At 39.0% G+C, this 19,147-nt stretch overlaps 1 protein-coding gene across 2 annotated transcripts in view; it reads right to left on the bottom strand.

Moving 5' to 3' along the window:
• LOC107711491 (anoctamin-1-like) overlaps positions 1–19,147 on the bottom strand; it is a 52,966-nt gene that overhangs the window by 16,791 nt on the left and 17,028 nt on the right. The window contains exons 4-16 of one of the 2 annotated variants that reach the window (XM_016516475.1): positions 18,709–19,044; positions 14,563–14,661; positions 14,182–14,339; positions 13,966–14,020; positions 13,660–13,711; positions 12,957–13,012; positions 12,830–12,877; positions 12,678–12,742; positions 11,955–12,089; positions 11,246–11,406; positions 9,013–9,095; positions 8,459–8,539; positions 7,957–8,043 (exon numbers count right to left, since the gene is read on the bottom strand). In XM_016516475.1, coding sequence (XP_016371961.1) covers positions 7,957–8,043; positions 8,459–8,539; positions 9,013–9,095; positions 11,246–11,406; positions 11,955–12,089; positions 12,678–12,742; positions 12,830–12,877; positions 12,957–13,012; positions 13,660–13,711; positions 13,966–14,020; positions 14,182–14,339; positions 14,563–14,661; positions 18,709–19,044 — 1,416 coding nt within the window. The remainder of the gene's footprint in view (positions 1–7,956; positions 8,044–8,458; positions 8,540–9,012; positions 9,096–11,245; positions 11,407–11,954; positions 12,090–12,677; positions 12,743–12,829; positions 12,878–12,956; positions 13,013–13,659; positions 13,712–13,965; positions 14,021–14,181; positions 14,340–14,562; positions 14,662–18,708; positions 19,045–19,147) is intronic. The other variant, XM_016516476.1, reaches the window with a different exon arrangement.

The raw sequence follows: 19,147 nt of genomic DNA, 5'->3' as shown, positions 1-19,147 counted from the left end.
GAAAGGGAAGCATCATTACAATCGAAAGAGTGTTTGACAAGCAGTATGAGCCAGTTTTTCTAAGAAACAAGAGCACAAATTACTTACTTTACTTACTGTTTACTAGCTGTAGCTATTATCTAAGGCGACATCAATACTGAAAGGAAACCTCAAAATGGTTGATTTGATTTAACGCCCTTTCTCTAGAACAATCTGAGGTTATAATGCTGTTAAGCTACTTATATTGCAAAATGCACAAGAATACAAAGCGCACATAAACACAGGGTGAAATAGTTTGTTTTTAATTAGATGGAATGGTTACTGATGCTTTTTAGTAATGAATAAAACATCTTCCTCAACTTTGTTGCAATGCATTCTTGTATTGCCTTATCTGTGCAGGATATATGTAATGCTGCATGATTTTAATTTGGCCAAAATGCAGCTTAGTTGCCTGCTGGGAGCAGACTTTGCATTTGGAGTGTGCCTATGTTGCTGTCTAGTTAGGGTTTGAAACAGAGCCCATCTCATATTTGTTGATGAATGATTTAGAGGGTTTTGCAAGAATCCGGTAGCAAATGCGGTCAGTGTGTTGACACAGCAGTTTGAAAAAAATCTACCTCTCGCAATTGGGCTCATAATGAGGCAAACAGCACCACCTAGCACAGTGCGTTACTAAACCCTGGCACCCAGGAAAAGCCACAGAGTGTAACCAGTCACAGCCTTCGAGATGCCACAGCTTTAGGGTATCCAGAATAAAGAATGTGGGTCACGCAATTGTGCCATTAATCATGATCCACAAGCTTGGCTCGCAAACCCCCACCCAGTAATAAGAGGAACTACTGCAGGGCTGCGGTCTCACTGGTTACTGACTCTTCATTAAGATGCATGATGCCATTTAGTGACAGGCTGTGATCCCCTCTTAAAATGCAACTTTGTGTGATGCATTAATATCTAATGAGGCCAAGTTCATGGGAAGCCTCACTGTATTTGGCACAAGGACAAGTAGAGATGCATATTTGAAGCTAATGCCACGAATATGCTGTGAGGTGCCACAAGTATGTAATAAGTAGGCCCGTATGAGATCTGTGCACTTTTTTTTATTTTTTATGCTGATTTGTGAAGGAAAATCTGCGTAATGGTTGTAAATATGGTAAAATGTGTTAGGGCAAAAGGATTTGTAGTATTTTATAAATGTGGGCCATTTGAATTCCGCTGAGGATTTCTGCAGGCGCAGATTTCGTGCAAGCTTAGCGATATATAACAATAAGAAAAGCTGCCTGACAAAAAAATGCAGAGGAATGGCATTAATAATTTATGTAATCAGCCACATCATAAAACTGTAAAAACAGATCAAGAGAGGGAGGAAGAAGACAGGTGGTATTGTTTTTAAATAATTAACACTTTTTTTATTTTTAAATTGCAGATTTGATGTGTCAGAAAAGTACTGAGATAAAATGGACACAGAAATTCAAAGTCAGACTATTTGCCTAAAAACATATTTCAGTATTTAAAAATAAAATGAAAAAACTGATGAAATGTATACCTTGAATGCAATTTGGATAAAAACCATCTGCCAAATGCATAAACAAATTTTTTATATTTAATTTTATTTATGTTTTAGCCTTTGAAATTGACTGATGAAATCAAGAAACTGAGGAGATTTACTCATTTAATAAAGTTTGATCAACACATTAGAAAAGTGGGAAGGATGGTTCACGTGTGGTCATGTGCTTGCATGATATTGGTCTGAGGACAGCAGTCCATGTCTGTCTGTTATATAGTGGATATAGATCACTGGATTAATTCAACAGCTCAGTGACAGTGAGATAGGTTGGGCGCTGCACAGATGTGGGTTTCCACAGATCCTCCTGCGTACGACAGCTGTCGGAGAATATCACTTCCTTGAGCTTAAGTCAAGATGCTCTGCAAACCTCTTTGTCTTTTATTTTGGCTGTCTAAAGGTTTCTTGCAGAAATGTTACTCAAAAGACTTCATGGTTCTTTAACATCCATAGAACCTTTCCACCGCACAAAAGGTTCTTTATAGTAGAAAAAGGTTCTTTAGATTGTTCAAATGTTCTTCACACTAAGAAAAAATGGTTCTTTAAGAATTGTTTACTGAAAGGTTCTTTGTGGAACCCAAAATGGCTCTTCAATGGAATCTTTACAAAAATCTATTGGAACCTTTATTTTTAAGAGTGTATATAAAACTAATACATCAGCAAACTTCGAGACTTTTGTGATGCGACACACTCTCTTCAATTATGAGACTTCATGTCAACCTGACATCCCATTGATCTGCCCAGCAGACATGAAAATGTCAATGGGCTCTGGTTTTGTTTGCGCATGATCGCCACATGCTCTCATAGAAACACACACATACTCAGTCGGACAGCACACACGCGTCCCAACGGTCCCACACTAAGTCCTTTGGGAAATTAGTGACAGGATCACCAGTGTGGGGATGTCCTCCACGGCCATATGTCGCTTTGCAGAGATGCCGTGTTCACATTGACGTCACCATACACCCCATTCTCTCAATCCCCCCCACCCCCTCCACCCTCCAAACATACTGTAAGCCAGAGACGAAAGAGAACAAGTACCGGAACCACACCAGTGCCCACGCTAGCAACCAAGAGCACGTAAGCCGCCACATACACAATAGAGAAAACAATGCATTTGTGTTAGAATCACACACAGCCTACAAGCGAATATTTCAGGTTGGTGGACTGACAAAATTAGCCTTTTGGGTCTTTAAAACAGGTGGAGGTCCATTAAGAGAGCTTGACTGGAGATTGTCTTTTGGCCGCCGGGTACAGAAGGGAATAATCTGATGCGAGCCCCATCTGACAGATCTGAAATCCTTTTAAAACACACTCTCATCTCCTTCCAGCTATGTGCTCTGATCTGAGACGACCACCAGACCAGGATTATACACAAAGAAACCTACATGCTTCAGATCAGCATGATCTTTCTAATAAACAGCTTGAGCAGGAGCACACCAGACCATAGATTAAGTGTAGGATGGATTACATTATAAAACAGATGGAAAAATTTAATTATCCGATATTGTGTATTAAATATCCTAGACTTCCTGCTCAGACTTCAATATCATCACTAATAAAATAAGAGAAATCCTCCATCACACACATGCACACTTTCAGAAAGCAAAGTAAACTCTCCTTGCATAAGAATTGCACAAGTGTTTTATTAATTATTTAAAGAGGTTTTAGTATAATTAATGAGGTTTATGCTTAAAAGAATTAGGTGTACCAAAAACAAACAATTCAAGATAAATTCTCTGAAAACAAGGGTTATTATCTTACATAGTTTTGCTTCTCAAGTAAATGTATCTTGCTTTACGTATATTCAGCATAAAGGGTTTTTACATGACATTTAGGGGCAGGTAAATCTGATCCGAGAAGAACAATATAGAGGTGAGCTGAACACTGTAAAAAATGACCGTGAATTTAACGGTAAAAGACTGTAAAAATGCTACAGTAAAAATCTGTTAAATGGTTAACGGTAAATTCCCCTACTATATACGGTGAAAAACCGTATTGGACATTACATGTAATTTTACGGTAGTATACCGTTTTTGGAAGTGAAAAAGTGAATAACATAAATTTACAGTAATAACGTAAATTGACATTCCCAGAATTCTCTGCGATACATTTCAAATTTGATGGTTTTTTTGTTGAAATAACTGTTTCTTCTTAGTTTTTTCTTAACAGTTTTGTATATTAAGGTTGTGTGTTACACCTAATGTTGCTAAATGAATGTTTATTGCATTTTTTCAATTTCATGTGTGTTACCATGATGGTGTTTAGTGTTTGTGTGAATGACACACTGTGCACCTTCTATATATGTTATTATCTAAAAGCTGCTTGTGATGGGCTGTGTACCTTCTATATATGTTATTATTTAAAAGCTGCTTGTGATGGGCTTTGGTTCATCATGTGACTTTCTCATCACCACCTGTATTTGATGGTTATCAGTGTATTACAAAGGTACAAAACAGATTTCAGTAGGCTACTTCAATAGGTTGGTATATTAACATTATTTCAGTTAATGAAATTACGGTATTTAACTGTAAATTTAAGATAAAACCGTAAAGCCTAAAATGTTGCTACCGTATTTATTTTTTACGGTAAAATTCCGGCAACCACAGCTGCCGTTTTTTTACCGTAAGTTTTACAGAATTTTTTTTTACAGTGAAGGATATCTTGTTTACTTGCTACTGCCTCAATCTTATATCTTTTGGATATCCAAGATTTCATGCCACAAAACCTTTCAATCTTTGGCCACAGAGAGTTTTAGCCCTTTGGACCCAGAGTGAATGGAATTTAATGCAGAATTTAATAAATCTGCAGTGAAAAAGCATAATATAAAATAACAACTCAGTCAGAGGTCAAACGTTGATCATCTCCTCCTCAGCCAGATGCACACTTTCAGAAAGCAAATGCAACCCTCCTCCTCAAAGATAATGAGGACTGTTCCCTGACTTTGCTTCTGGAGGCGGTGAGAATATTGCGCTCTAAAATTAGCCACGCAAAGGGTGTGCTGCATTTTATTAACAAACGTCACTAATGTGTCCTAAAGATAGCTGTCAAGATGACATAGTTATGAGATAAAGGCCTTTAAAGAGCTGAAGATAAGAGCGAACCCAACCGAGCGTATGCAAGGGAGTGGGATTCAAGTGTTCGTGTCTCCATGGAGATGTGAGGACTTTGCTTAATTCAGAGGTCTGGCCTTCAGCCCATGGGAGGACGTTAGCATACACCCGTGCATATACACACAAACGCACTGGAGTCTAGCGCGCTCTGCTGGACAGCCTGTGCATTGAACCACACTGAATCTGAATCTTGGTACAGCACGTCTCTTTTAGAACGTCACACTTTAACAAACTCAGCATGTGTCTCAAGCTAAATAAGTGACACATAAGTGACTCCTTATAACTCCCTGAACTGACTACCTTTCATCATCTGCTCTCTTCGCAGTCACCCCAAACCGGACACGTACCATGTGGCCTATTAAATGAGTGATCTGGAGGTTTTCACCAGACATTCTGCCTCTCCAGCATTTATTTGGTTTATTCAGAGCATTTTGGGGTCTTCTGGCAATACAAATGAGCTGTGAGAAACATGGGGAGGTCTGTCAGCGCTTAGTCATGAAATCCTGAGAGCTGTGGTTTTTCCACCACAACATCACTTGCAGAAACTGATGAGCATCAACTGGACCCTGGTGAGTGCTGCTTATTTGCTTGACAGCGAGTATGTGCTGAATAATAATAATGACTTAACTACTGCATTTTTTTTACCCACATGAAGATTAAGCAGAAATTGCCTTGTTTACGACGTCTGGCCGACCCAAACTGCATTAATCTTAAGTCCAGGCTGTTTTGAATTAAGTCATTAGGATGTATAGTCTTGATTTAAGGTTCTGCAGAACATCTAGGTCAGGACTGACCGTGGGCCATGATATCTGGGACAGAGTAGCTAAACATAAGAATGAGAAAAAGCACCATAATGCGAGTGATGAATTGAAATCTGTGACTCTTGGACAAAAAAGGCCCAAAAAACAAAAAAATAGGCTACACATTAGGTCAGGGGGCGCTGAACTGTATGTATGTATGCCACAACATCACACCTCCTGTGCTGAACAAGTTTTAATGAGGACTATGGATGCACAATGAGACCAGAGAGCATCATGAAGGACATAGCAACTGCTAATATTATAGCTGAACTTTTCATTTTTTTTCCAGTGGGAAAGACATAGGACAGACAGTTGAAGGACATCGAGTCGTGTATTTTGTAATCGTTCATTATTTTTACACTACTTACCAAACTAATATTTCTGGAAGAAAAACAAAGATTTCATTTTTTCGAGGTAATGATGTGCAAACACAAATTTACTTGAGAACCAAAATTGCATAAGATATTATATCTTGTTTTCTTATTTATTTTACATGTATAATTAGAGAGTTTTAAGCTTAAAAATCGCTTCTCAAGTAAATTTATCTTGTTTTAAGGATATTCAGCATAAAACGTTTGTTTAGTGACATTTATCGGCATATAAATCTGAAATCCGATATGAGAAGCACAATATACCTACAGGTGTGCTGAAGCATATGTTGTTTACTTCCTACAGACTGCCTTTGTTTTATTTCTTTTGACTGTCTAAGATTTGATGCCTTTCAATCTTTAGCAAATCCAGTAAATGTTTATTTTATGTAAGCTCTCATTGTAGCAGCCTGGTAAACACTTCAATTCCCAGCGGATTGAATTTAGATTTTTTTTATTATTATTATTCGTAAAACTAATCTTTAAGGCCAGAAACCTCACAGTGAGTCCAGGCTTGACTTTAAACCAGGATTAATGTTCTACAAACCCTGAGAAACCTTAAGAAGCTTGAACTACTGACACAGTTGGATGCGTAACACGACGCACACACAAAGAAACGAGGCTACAGATGCCAGTTTACCTGTTTACAAGCCATGTCATATATCAACTAAAAAGTCCTAATTTATTGGGCTAATTTGCCTAATTGCATTTCACACAAAACAACGGCCCCAAGCAATGATGTCAAACAGACGAGCACAATCTACATTTTCCGAACGAAATGCTCAAATCTCTGAGGTTCACACCTCATGTGTGAACAAATGAGAACTTCCTGGACAACATATTTATTTACTGAGCATATGCTTTTTATATACAGCTGTGATCTGCAGTATTTACTACTGAACAGAGCTCAACGATGACATTACACTTGACCTTAGGTAAAAGGACAAGAAACCTTTAATGTTGTTATGTCGTGACTAACATTTAGTTACGTGAAACCAACAGAGCAAACCGACGAGATCTAACTGTATTAGCCCGACATGCTCCGTCCTACATCAAGAGGATTACGGCAGTGAGAGATGGCCGTATTGCTCATGCCGTCGACCCCATCATGACCACCCCACCCAGCTGAGCCAATCTGACAGACACATGGCCATTTACAAATTAAACAGGCTCAAATTCTCTCACTAAATGTGCATCTGTGCATGTGTGAATGGGCCGCAAGTCATTCTTTCAAAGTTATTGACAGGAAATGGTAAAAGACTAGAGGGCAGACAGAGAAGAATGACATCACAGTGACACTGTTTAAGGCAAGACATCCGTGGTGAATAGGGTAACAAATGTGACTATTACATATCACCATATTTCCCAGGTTTATTGATTATATTAAGAATAAAAAAATTGAGATTACATGAAGAATTAAGAAAATAGTTTTCTGAAATGTTTTTTAAATATACAAATGAGGTAATATCTAATTTATATGCATCCTCTTTTTTATTCTTAATTCTTTTTTTTAATCATTATAATCATTTTTTTCTTTTTATTGTTATTAATATTTCTTAAGCATTCTACTTTTATTTCTTATGCTGTGATTATTTTAGAATTATTTTATTTGTAAAGCACTTTGAATTACCACCGTCTATGAAATGTGCCATATGAATAAACTTACCTTGCTACTGAAGTGGCCATTTCTGGCTCAATTTGAGAATGTGGCCTTTAAATATTGTACATAATGGAAATCTATATTGAAATCTACGCAATATATTGTTCTAAACTAATGAAATCTATGGAAATAGACAAAGTGCAATAAAATAAACACTTAAAAATGTATTTTAGATGCTTGCTTTCCACTAGTCTGAAATAATATGTTTTAAAAAGCCAAATAGTTCATGAAAAGTAGTTTTCACCTACAGTGTCTTGCCTTAAATAGACCAAAAAAGAACAACTTTCAAAATAAAGACAGAGTTGGATTGCTGGGTCAAGATGCTGTCACATAGTTCGAAAGGGGAAAAAAACCTTCCAACCTCACAACTAGGGAGTATAATATAGAAACTGTAACACAAGCAGGTGGAAACGAGGCTCTGGAGAGATGGAGGCGAGAATGAGAGAGAGAAAGAGAAAGAGAGAGCGCCATTTACCGGATTCCCAGCTGCCATGGCTGACAGTAACCTCTGCCTCCATTTGTCCTTCCCCAGTTTCCCACTCTCGTCCACACCTCTCTCAGGCTGGAACACACATATCTGAACTGTCACACAGTCGCTGACAAAAGAGGGCAAAACACTAGCTAACAATGCAAATTTCAGTTTTCCGGAAACCAAACTGGATCTGCATGACTTCCTTTTTTCTTGAGCATCACCAACACAAAGCGCAGCCTACGAGCCCCAAAGCACCGGTTGCAAATGCTTCAGGCCAGAGCAGTGCATGATGGGAAGGCTGTGTAAAAGGCCCACAGCATTTGGCACCCCCTCATCTCTGCCCCTACAACCATGGCAGTTCCCTTTTTGACTCTATTCAATAAAGCATTTGCATATTCAGCCAGAAGCCAAAAAGAAATATATTTAGATCTTTTTAAGTCAGCCATTAATGAAATGCATAATGCATTAAGCACATAAAAATGGTTTAAAAAAACAACCTGCCCACCTCATTTTTGTTCTTTTTATTTTTCTTCTTCCTCTGCTTTTTTTGAAGGAGAATCGTTTCATATTTGGGTCTGGGATGTTCCTAAAGAGAAAAGGACAAACAGGTGGAGACCAAGTGCACAGCTGCAGACAGAGAGCTTCAAACCATTCAAACAGGTCAAAAATCCAGGGCAACACAAGGACACAAAGACTCAACATCTCAAAGAGCAGCAAGAAGAGAGTTTCAAACTTAAAACTCAAACCTTCGCTTTTTCCTGGCGGGAAAGATTGCATTTAGAGAAACAAGAAGTTAACAAATTGGTGAGTCCATTATTTGGCTGAGATCACATGGGGACATTCATACACAGCGTTGGGGGAAAAACATGAATAATTTTGGATAGGGACGCCACCATTGTGTCGCATCATATAACAGTCAGCGTTAGTTATTTTCAGTTGGTCAGTGTCAGGAAACACTGTCATTGAAATCAGCTCTTGGCCACTGTGCAGGAATCCAGACATGCAAACACTAGTGATTAGTGAGTAACATAATGTGACTGTGTTCATGTGTGAACGTACCTCCTCCTCCTCCATGCCTGTCAGATCCCAACTATAGTTCAGACTGATTTGTCTGCGCTTCCAGTGCTCTAGAAACATGACAGCTAAAGAGAGAGAGAGAGAGAGATGAGGCATTCAGTAAATGAATGCTGACAACTATGTGCTTTATGAGAAAAGAGAAGCAAAAGATCATTTATAAGGGGCAAAGTGTCATTTCTTAATGTAAGACAAATTACATCTCATCTACAAGTCCATTAAAGGAATGCTCAAAAATATTCTGCTTGTTCAATTTACTTCAATAAAAGTTAATTCAACATAATTCTTCAAGATTTCATCATGTTCAACCAATTTACTTAATCCATTTTAGTTAAAACTCCAGAAATTATTTTTGTTGTGTAAACTGGGAACACATTTTCCACTTCCCATCATGCTTTGCACTGGGATGGATAGGAAGTGTAGGCTAAATGTTGAAATAAAGTGTTTTTATGTTTTGTTTTTTTGCAAGATAAGGAAATGGGAGGACTTGTTCATGTTTAATGTTTTATTATGTTGGTATTTGAGAGGCTTTATGTTATGTTGATGGTTTTGGGAGTTACCATTCTTGTGAAGTGTTGAGATTGAGTGCTTGAGTTGAGAAACTACTAATAAGATTAATTTAATTTATGTTTTGTTTTTTTGCAAGATAAGGAAATGGGAGGACTTGTTCATGTTTAATGTTTTATTATGTTGGTATTTGAGAGGCTTTATGTTATGTTGATGGTTTTGGGAGTTACCATTCTTGTGACGTGTTGAGATTGAGTGCTTGAGATGAGAAACTACTAATAAGATTAATTTAATAAAAAAACACTGTGGGAGTGTCATGGATATAACCAGTACCATTTTCTGGCTGCCAACACTTAATATCGTATGTATAAAGAAAGGTTTTATTTTGTTTGCTAGTATATGTAACAGTTTACTTCAAAATAACTTGATTCAGTCATGTTAACAAATTTCTATTATATGGAACCACTGTCCATGATTCAATTAAGTTCAGCCAAATAGTTACCACTAAATATTGTAGAAACTTAATTTGCTGTAAAGTTGCTTTGCAATGATTTGTATCGTGAAAAGCGCTGTACAAATAAACTTGAATTGAAATAGTTATCATATTTTTTGCAAATAATTATCCAAAAATGACATTCTGTCATTATTTACCCACTTTCATATCATTCCAAATATGTATATTTTTCTTCAGTCAACCACAAAAAAAGATGTTTAGCAGAATGTTCATGATGCTCTTTTCCATCTTATGAAAGTAGTCCATATGACTTGTGCACTATATAATTCAGGTCTTCTAAAACCATTCAGCCGCTTTGTGTGACCAACAGACCAAAATTTAGATCATTCTTTGCTGATTTACTTTGATTATATTAAAACGTATAGCTATTTCACTAAGTTAAGATACACAGAAGAAAGAAATTCATACAGGTTTATGTGAGTAAATGATGACAGATTTTTTATTTTGGGGTGAACTACCCCTTTAAATCCACAGTAAACAAAACAGCAAAGACCTAGGCAGTGTGTGTGCTTTGAAACTGCATTATATGGCTAATTAATACATCTCAGTACCTACATACAAACAGATGCAGTCTCTCTACACGCTGCTGGGGGTCTCTGTATGAGTAATAATGTATTGCTTCTGCTACCCAATGCAGGTGTCAAAGACGGCAGTGTCAGGAATTGAGTGGTTTCACAATGCCTCCATCAGCCAGGCCCGGGGACGCAGGCAGTGACAGAAAGAGGTAACACTACTCTCTGGCCATTCAACATCTCTTCAGCTCCATCACTATGGAGACAGCAGCACTTCTGCACATTAATGCTAGCGGCTCGAACTGGTCTCATATTCAACAGGACTGAATGACAGATCTAAGGCAGCTCTTCACGTAAATAATATACAAAAGTGGGTAATATCTAAACTAGGTTTGTTATTCTTGTGTTCAAAAATAAAGATGTAGTGGACTAAGGTTCATACTGTACATTAACATATGATTAACTTACACTCTTTAAAATAAAGGTTCCAAAGAGGTTATTTGGGGAACCAAAAATTGTTCTGTAATGGAATTGCCCGAAAACTCCCTTTTGGAACCTTTATTTTAAAGAGTGTAAGCTAATCATATGTTGATGTACAGTATGAACCATCAGATCAATGTGTGTAGATAATGGCGTAAAACAATAGATAGAGAGATAATGAAACGAGAGTAATTTTGAGGCGTACCCCAGACGGACATGAAGATGGCGAAGAACACGGTAGCCGGGTTGTCAAAGAGATGGCTGGCACGTGCCGTGCCACAAGCTGTGCTGAGATGCCAGTAGTCACATGCTCGATCACAGAGGGGACACATAGTGAAGTTCTGATCCTCATCACACATCTCCTGGCTGGCAGTAAAGCACACAAAATCACACACACACACACACAATTAGACATGGTCGTGCAACAGTCCAATAAAATAAATTAATTATGGACTTGATATGGTGCAGCATGTTTATCCATCAGCATGGCTCAATGTCTAAAGTATCAATTAAAAATGCAACACTATTTTATCTTGTGACCTCGCAAAATGTGGCTGCACTGGACAGAAATATTCACTGCGGTCTCAGAAATAATACTGTCTGGTTCACTGTGTACTCAAACAAGTACTGACATTTAAAAGGATCACAATATTCCCCTTTCTCCACAGGGATGTTTCAGTCACAAATGCATGCTGAGCACAGTCTAACAGCACTTGCAATTCTAGCATAAATTAATCCCATGAATCAGATGAAACCACATAAACACCAGAACTATGTTCCTTGATTCTAATTATCACTTTAATATCAGCGGAATATAATAATCACAGTCCGTTACTCTCAAGCTGGCAGCTGTTGCGTGCCCACCCACAACAGGGACCCGTGCCCAGCCCTCGTTGGGCTTTATTGGCACGTACCTAGGTATGTTTGTTTCCACAGTGGCCCAGCCGTAGAAGAACACAATGATGCCCACCACAGACGCAGGGATCAAAAGCTGAGTATAGACGCCAAGCCAGGCAAAGTAGAGACCTATCTTCTCCCCAAAGTACTTCCTAATGTTTACACAGAAAACAGTGGGTGTTTGCGTTGCATGAGGTAATCAATCAAGTATTGATCTAAAGCAGAGGTGTCCAAACATTTTACTACAAAAGGCCAAAAATCTAATGTTATTGAGGACCTTGTGCTAAAAGTAAATGTTGCATTATATCCAGCTATGGTCACAGTTTATTTTAAGGTCGAATTCTCACTGTTAACTAACTATTAACTGTGACTTTTTGCCTCAATAAATTCCTAATTTGCTGCTTATTAATAGTTAGTAATGTAGTTGTTAAGTTTAGGTATAGAGTGGATTAAGGAATCTAAAATATGGTCATGCAGAACAAGGCATTAATATGTGCATTATAAGTACTATTAAACAGCCAATGTGCTAGTAATATGCATGCTAATAAACAACTAGTTAATAGTGAGAACTGGTCCTTAAATAAAATGTTACCCCAACTATAAATAAGAAATGAAGGTATGCATGAAAAATGGCATGCTTTTTCCAATTTTTCCTGACATGTCGGGCCAAATCTGTGCCGCAGGCCCTGGTTTGGGCATCTCTGATCTAAAGCACTGTGTCAAAGTGATCTGAGAGTTACCTGATAAGATCAACAGGCTGATACTTGTAAAAAGCACCGTATCTTGCCCATTCATCATGTAACAGCTGAAACCAGTACAACAAAAATACAGAATTTAATCACATTCTCCCTTCTGATTCATTGCATAAAAATGCAACTCAATAGCGGCATACTTGTCTGTCGTTCTTCCCCTCAGCTTGTCCACTGGGGTGGAAGTCTCCCTGTAATCATACAAAAACACATTTCAAGTCAACCTGACAGGAGATAGAATGGCAAAGGAATCCAGAAAAAACAACTCACATCGTGTAGAGGGAACGCTGAATCATAAACCCCGTTGGCTATCAGTGTGGTGATACCTGCGAGGCAAAAAAGAGAGCTTAAAATACCCGACATCATCTGCGGGAATAATGATTGACTGCTTTGACTTTAAAATGGCCCAACTTCATTGCTTTTGGAAAGCCGGCAGCCTGAGTCCTTGAGGCGGAAGACAGCTGACATGTGGAACACAGGCTTTAATCAAAGTAATTAATCAGTCCTCAAAGGAACGACACGTATGCTCTGGTGATTAGCCCTCAATTAATAAAGTAGCTCCCCAGCAACAAGCTGGAAAGACCACCACTACCCATTGCCCCCCTCTTTCCACCTCAATGGACCCGGCTTCAATTCAGATCCCAATCCCAGAACTTTATGACCCAATTTACTCAGTTTGTACAAAACCAAAGAGAGAAAGTATGAGAGACGGAAAGAAAAGGAGGGGCATGGCTGGAGAACTAAAGAGAGCACCAAGCCATCCCTTCTGCCGGATAGCCTCGATCTCAAAGTAGCCCCCGGTGGTCCGTCTGCGCAGTGGCTCGGTCCAAGGGAGCATATGGCATGGGCTTGTGTTGCACCCTGTTCCAACTGCACCGTGCCCACATCCAAAGCTCTCATTCTGGCCCTGACTATCCTGAGGATTTCCCGAACACTAGTCCGTGCTTAGGTTATGGATTAATGTATTACTAACCCATGGTTTGGCAGGTCCGTGTGCAGGAGGTGCGTCTGAGGATTTCATACACCTGGGGTAGACAGTGAGAGAGAAAGAGTGAGAGAGATACAAGCAAACAAGAAACCTGAAAATTGTTCCTGGAAAAAACCCCGGCGGAATTGGTTTCCTAGAACGGTGCCTAGAGACGGCAGTCTCCTGCTGCTAGCAAATAACTTTTGTTCCCTCTTGTATATCGTGTTCTCTTTTCAACATCCAGAGAACACGTATCACATTGTACCATTCCGGCTGAACAGAACTTTCACGAGCAAAGTAAAAGAGACTCACTATTCGGCTCCTTGTGGCATTGTCGAAGAAGTTGTCCTTTGAATTGATGTTGTACCTGCAAAAAGGCCAAAAATAGCGATGAGACTTTCCTTGAGTTACCCAGATTCCTTTGGCAATCAAACAAATCCTGTCAAGTCCTCTAAGAAAGGAACAAAATCCCATGTGGCCACTGATGACATTTAACCCCACATCACCCCAACCATGACAGGTTCTCACAGGTGGAGCTTGTCCCGGGAGAAACAGTGCGAAAGGAACTTGGTACGGCTGTGTTCTTGCTCCTGATGGGGTACTTTGGGCTGGAACGGTTGATTTAACTTCCGCCACACTTCATTCATGGTGGCAGCCAGACCTTTTTCTTCCCTCAACTCGTAACTCTGAACAAGAGACAAAGTCTTTATGGTCAAAATTAGCAGTAAAGCATTAGACCAACAATCAGCATCAGTCGTTTGTGCTTTTCCCCCTCTCCCTTACATACATCAGAGACACACTACATAACGCATGCAGGGACTTCTGAGGGCTTGTGGAGAACTCGCATTAGGACATCCAAAGGGACTCGGGTTTGTCTTGAGATTCAGAGGGAGCTTTGCTGTGTCTTACCTTCTTGGTGGGCACCTTGATCTTGAGAAACTCTGCCTCTCTGCTCAACACCTGCCAAGGCGCATGTAGCCGAATGAAAGCATGACCATGAGCCTTGTTCTGGGGAAAGAATTGAAAAGAAATGTCTTGACATACTGTCTCCAAGTTGATTTTTGTCATTTTATGAATAAAAAGTTACAATTAGAGAAACTAAAATAGTTCTGAAGCATAAGTGACCTGTTCTTAACATAAACTTTGGTTCAGGCCAATTAAGACAAGATAAATGCTGACCCATATGCATTTCCTATTGAATTTTGACAATATTTCGGTAATTAGTTCACTTTAATTGAATTTTTATTGTATAAGTACATGCACTGTCAAAATATGCAAAAACTGTACCTTAAGACAGTACCCTTAAACGGACAACTTTGTACCTCATCAGTAATATAGACCTTTAAGGTACTACTCTTAACCCTTTTAGGGGTAATTAAGGTACAAAGACGTCCCTTTAAAGGTATTGCCCCAGTGACAAACTGTTGTAGCCCTACAGGTACAATCTTCGCGCATTATTTCTAGAGTGTCCACTGGCATTATTTATAGAGTGTCCACAAATTAACAAATGAATATTATTTAAACGTTTGTGTATAATCAAATTCTTTAATGTTTTCATTACATTGAAAATACAGATAAAAACAGGATGCCTTTTCTCTAAAGAAAACTACTAAATCTAGTATATGCCCTTTATGCGAGGTATGTTTTTGGGTCATGCATTTTAAGTTTTAAGTACATAAAAATGTTACTTGAGTTGCAAAGTTGACTAAATTGCCCTTTTAGAGGTGAAACCATTCTAGTTTATAGATTCAATTACACCAGCCTCAGAAGTGTTATATTTGCATATTTTAGGCACTAATTTGCAGTGCTGACCACTTGCCTCTTAGGTTTTTAAGTGTTTTACTGTAAATGCATTTCACATTTGTTTAAACATACTGTGGAAATTATTGCCTGTGGTAATCGGCAGCATTCAAACACAAACACATAAATTGAAAATAACCTAGAAAAGGTAGTATCAATGTCAAAAGAGTGGCAGATTGTCATCAAGCCCATCCAAGAGCCCCTAAATAGGGACTATATATTACATATACTTGGGGGGTATGGAAATGATCTCTTTTTGCAAGTTGTAGCCATGAAACCTAACACTGAAGCTGCGTCGTGCCCATACAGAGATGACAGTAACTGTATCTGTCTGGCAGTGGTCAGCCATGCCATCTAGAGAAGCATGTGTTAAGAAGAAAGGAAGATGAAACTGAAAGAGACATCGGGATGAGATGAGAGTGATGAGACAGAAAGAGATGATGGAAACCTGAGGACATCCTCACCGTACCCTGCGTTCCAACACGACGGGTGATTTTTCTCTGCCCCCTCCACACACACACACTCAAAAAGGAGAGATAAAAATAACATGTGGATCTGAGAAGGTTAATTAGGATAAGATATTCCAATTAGTACTTCATCTCAGCAGGGTAAGGCAATTAGCTCGATTTGAGCACAGTCTGAGCGGGAGCCATCACTACAGAAACTGGCTGCGACTGACATTTGAGGGGCTCCCGAAGACCCATGAGTGGAAACGGTTCTTCATGGCAGATTGAACCTTGCTTTGACATTTGGTATAATTAACTCAAACTAAGAGTTGAGAAACAACATCTCTGTCTCAACATCTCCTAAGAATTCATGGCTTACACCTGAATTGCAAACTCTAGTCTGAGACTCAAACTTAAGTCTAACTTAAACAGTTTGCCTTGAGACTCCAAATTAAAGACTTGCGAACAGACTTTAGGTCCACAAGAAGACACTGTTCAGATAAAAGGGAGTCTCTTTTGCATGCCGTAACTCTTGTGAGATTATGCATCATTTTGTATTACACAGCAGCGTTTCAACATGGTGACTAAAACTGGTTTACTGTCCAAAGGTTTACAGACAATGATAATGAGAGAAGCACTGGCATCTACTTTAGAAAATACATGTATATGAAATTAGACTACATAAAGTATTCTAGAAAAATTTAAATATATAATGTAAAATGTAGGTTTAGCATGGTTTGGCTTGAGGGAAAACAAATCCCAGTTACCATAGTTACCCATTCATTTACTAAGGGAAAATGAGAAGAAATTTTCTATTGAGTGCATTTATAAATTACTCAGATTAGCCTGCAATATATAAAAAAGAGACTTGTAACTTGATTTGAACTCCACCTCAAGGACATGAGACTAGACTCATCAGAGACTTGCGAACATGATGATGGTTCACTTGTTACTGCAGGCAATGATGCTGAGAACACATCTAAAGTGGATAAGAATGCTGAATCTTTCATCTTTAATTAACTCTCTTTAAATGCATCATGCATGCATATTTATACCATTGAGAAAGGTACAGGAAAAGTCTTCTCACCACGTCTTCCCTCTGTTTTTTTTTTTTGTTTGTTTTGTTTTGTTTTTAGGCTTGTTTTTTTATTGCCACCATAGAAAGCCAATGTTATCCATCAGACCGGGGCTATTAAGACAAACAAACACAGCTAACGCGGCCACTGAAACATGATACCAGCGGCCGTGACATCCCCTTGAGCACTGATGATATTCAAAACAAAGCTTCACTCCCTATGAAGTCAATCCACCAGGCACCTCACATGCCTGAATCTATCTGAGATAGCATATTCAGCCAGAGTGATAGTAAACGCTAACGATGTGCCAAGATAAGAGGAACATGCCAGGTGTGACTTGACCCGCTGCCCAAGTTCAGACTGTCTTCAATCAAACTTCACTTACCGGCTGAATAATTCAGAGCATCTGACCGCAGGTATTTGTAGAGGTCAGAGAGCAGAAAACACCGGCTGGGGCAAAACATTATGCAACGTTTGTGATCAGACAAACCAGGAGAAGACTGTTGAATGATGATGATGATGATGAAAGCCATCATGACAAAGCGTGTCACTGCAAGCACATTTTGCCACCTTACTAGGCTTCCCATGGGGAAACGATGCTATGGAGTGCACTGTTTAATATCTCTGTCTTTTTAAATGCACGATGCATGATAAAAAAAACACCTCAGACTCAGATGATTATGTCCGAGTTGAAAAGGGGTATCTATCATTTACAACAACGACAAATAGCAAAGCGTTAAATTTGGAGGAGAAATTTGGTCTCTTTCAGGCTAGGGTACAGTTAACTCAATGTGCTGTCAAAGGCTGGTTCACAGCTCTTCTGAGAGAGAGTAGACAATCACTACTATTACCACCCTGATAATCTTACTTGGCTTCACACCACAAGCATTCATGGTCTAATCACCCTACAGATGAAGACATGCAGTACAAAACAATCACAAAGACAGATGCACAATAACAACGTGTTTTCTGCTATAGTCTACAAGAGAGTTTTTCTTTAGACAAGAATGCATGTCCATTAGCTTTTTAAGTACGGAGAGTTCACCTGATTCCCCAGATATGGTATAAAAACAAGCTTACTAGCAACAGATGAAGAAGAGTTTATTTGGGACCATTAATAATACCATACAAATACAGACCAATTACTCCATAATGGGCCATCTTTAAGAGTAATGGCTTACATAACAAAACAATGATACATGGATAATTCCCAAGTTGGTGCCCTGTGAAATGGTAACTCTATCCAATACTAGGCTGCGTACTAAGACTTGGAAAGACAGACTAGCTCACAATTCACACACACACACATACACTATTAAGGAAACAGTCTTTATGAAAACCGAACTGGAGTCAATTTTCATGGTCAAGATCTTATTTCCTAACATTTCTAGGATATGAATAGAAGTGGTCACATGACTGATATTGTTTTTGACAAGGCACGACTCAACTGATCTAAAGACAGCTTTCTATAAAAACTGGAGTCAATTTTCATGGTCAAGATCTTATTTCCTAAAATTTCTAGAATATGAATAGAAGTGGTCACATGACTGATATTGTTTTTGACAAGGCACGACTCAACTGATCTAAAGACAGCTTTCTATAAAATCAGCACCTGATGTGGCCCTTAAAAAGACCAAAAACGCACTTAGATGCATCTGGCTAAAGCAAAATCAGTTCATTCTCAAATGGCATGTAAAACCAGCACAAATAAGATTTATTCAGTTTCTACTCACCTCTTTATCACACTCAATTTCCAGCCCAGCATCCTTTAAATTGCCTTCGAACTCCTCTCGGATCATGATTTTCTCCCCATCAGCAGGGTCTAGGGGTCCGACATCCACCACCACCTCCGCAGGTTCATCCTTCCCTCCCTCTGGGTCTTTTTCCTCCACTCCTAAAGGATAACTACCATTGGAGATGATGGACAGTCTGTGTTGACTAGGAGACCTCCTGACGGAGGAGCGTTTTCGATAGTGGTACACCAGCACATAGTCCACTTTCCTTCGGCCGTCAGCAAAGCACAGCCGTTTGCGAGGGTCCTGGTCCATGTCCATCAGGTTATTGGCAACCTGAACAGGTGAGAGGAGAATACAATGTACCCAGGCTCAGTGTTCATCAGCAGTGTGCGTGCATATCAAATTCAATTTAGGAGAAAGGGGGGAGGGAGTATGG

Source organism: Sinocyclocheilus rhinocerous, unplaced genomic scaffold (assembly GCF_001515625.1).
Source record: "Sinocyclocheilus rhinocerous isolate Xijiao unplaced genomic scaffold, SAMN03320098_v1.1 scaffold208, whole genome shotgun sequence".
Lineage (NCBI taxonomy): Eukaryota > Metazoa > Chordata > Actinopteri > Cypriniformes > Cyprinidae > Sinocyclocheilus > Sinocyclocheilus rhinocerous.
The sequence above is the reverse complement of the archived record's forward strand: the minus strand, read 5'-3'. Positions and strand labels throughout refer to the sequence as shown.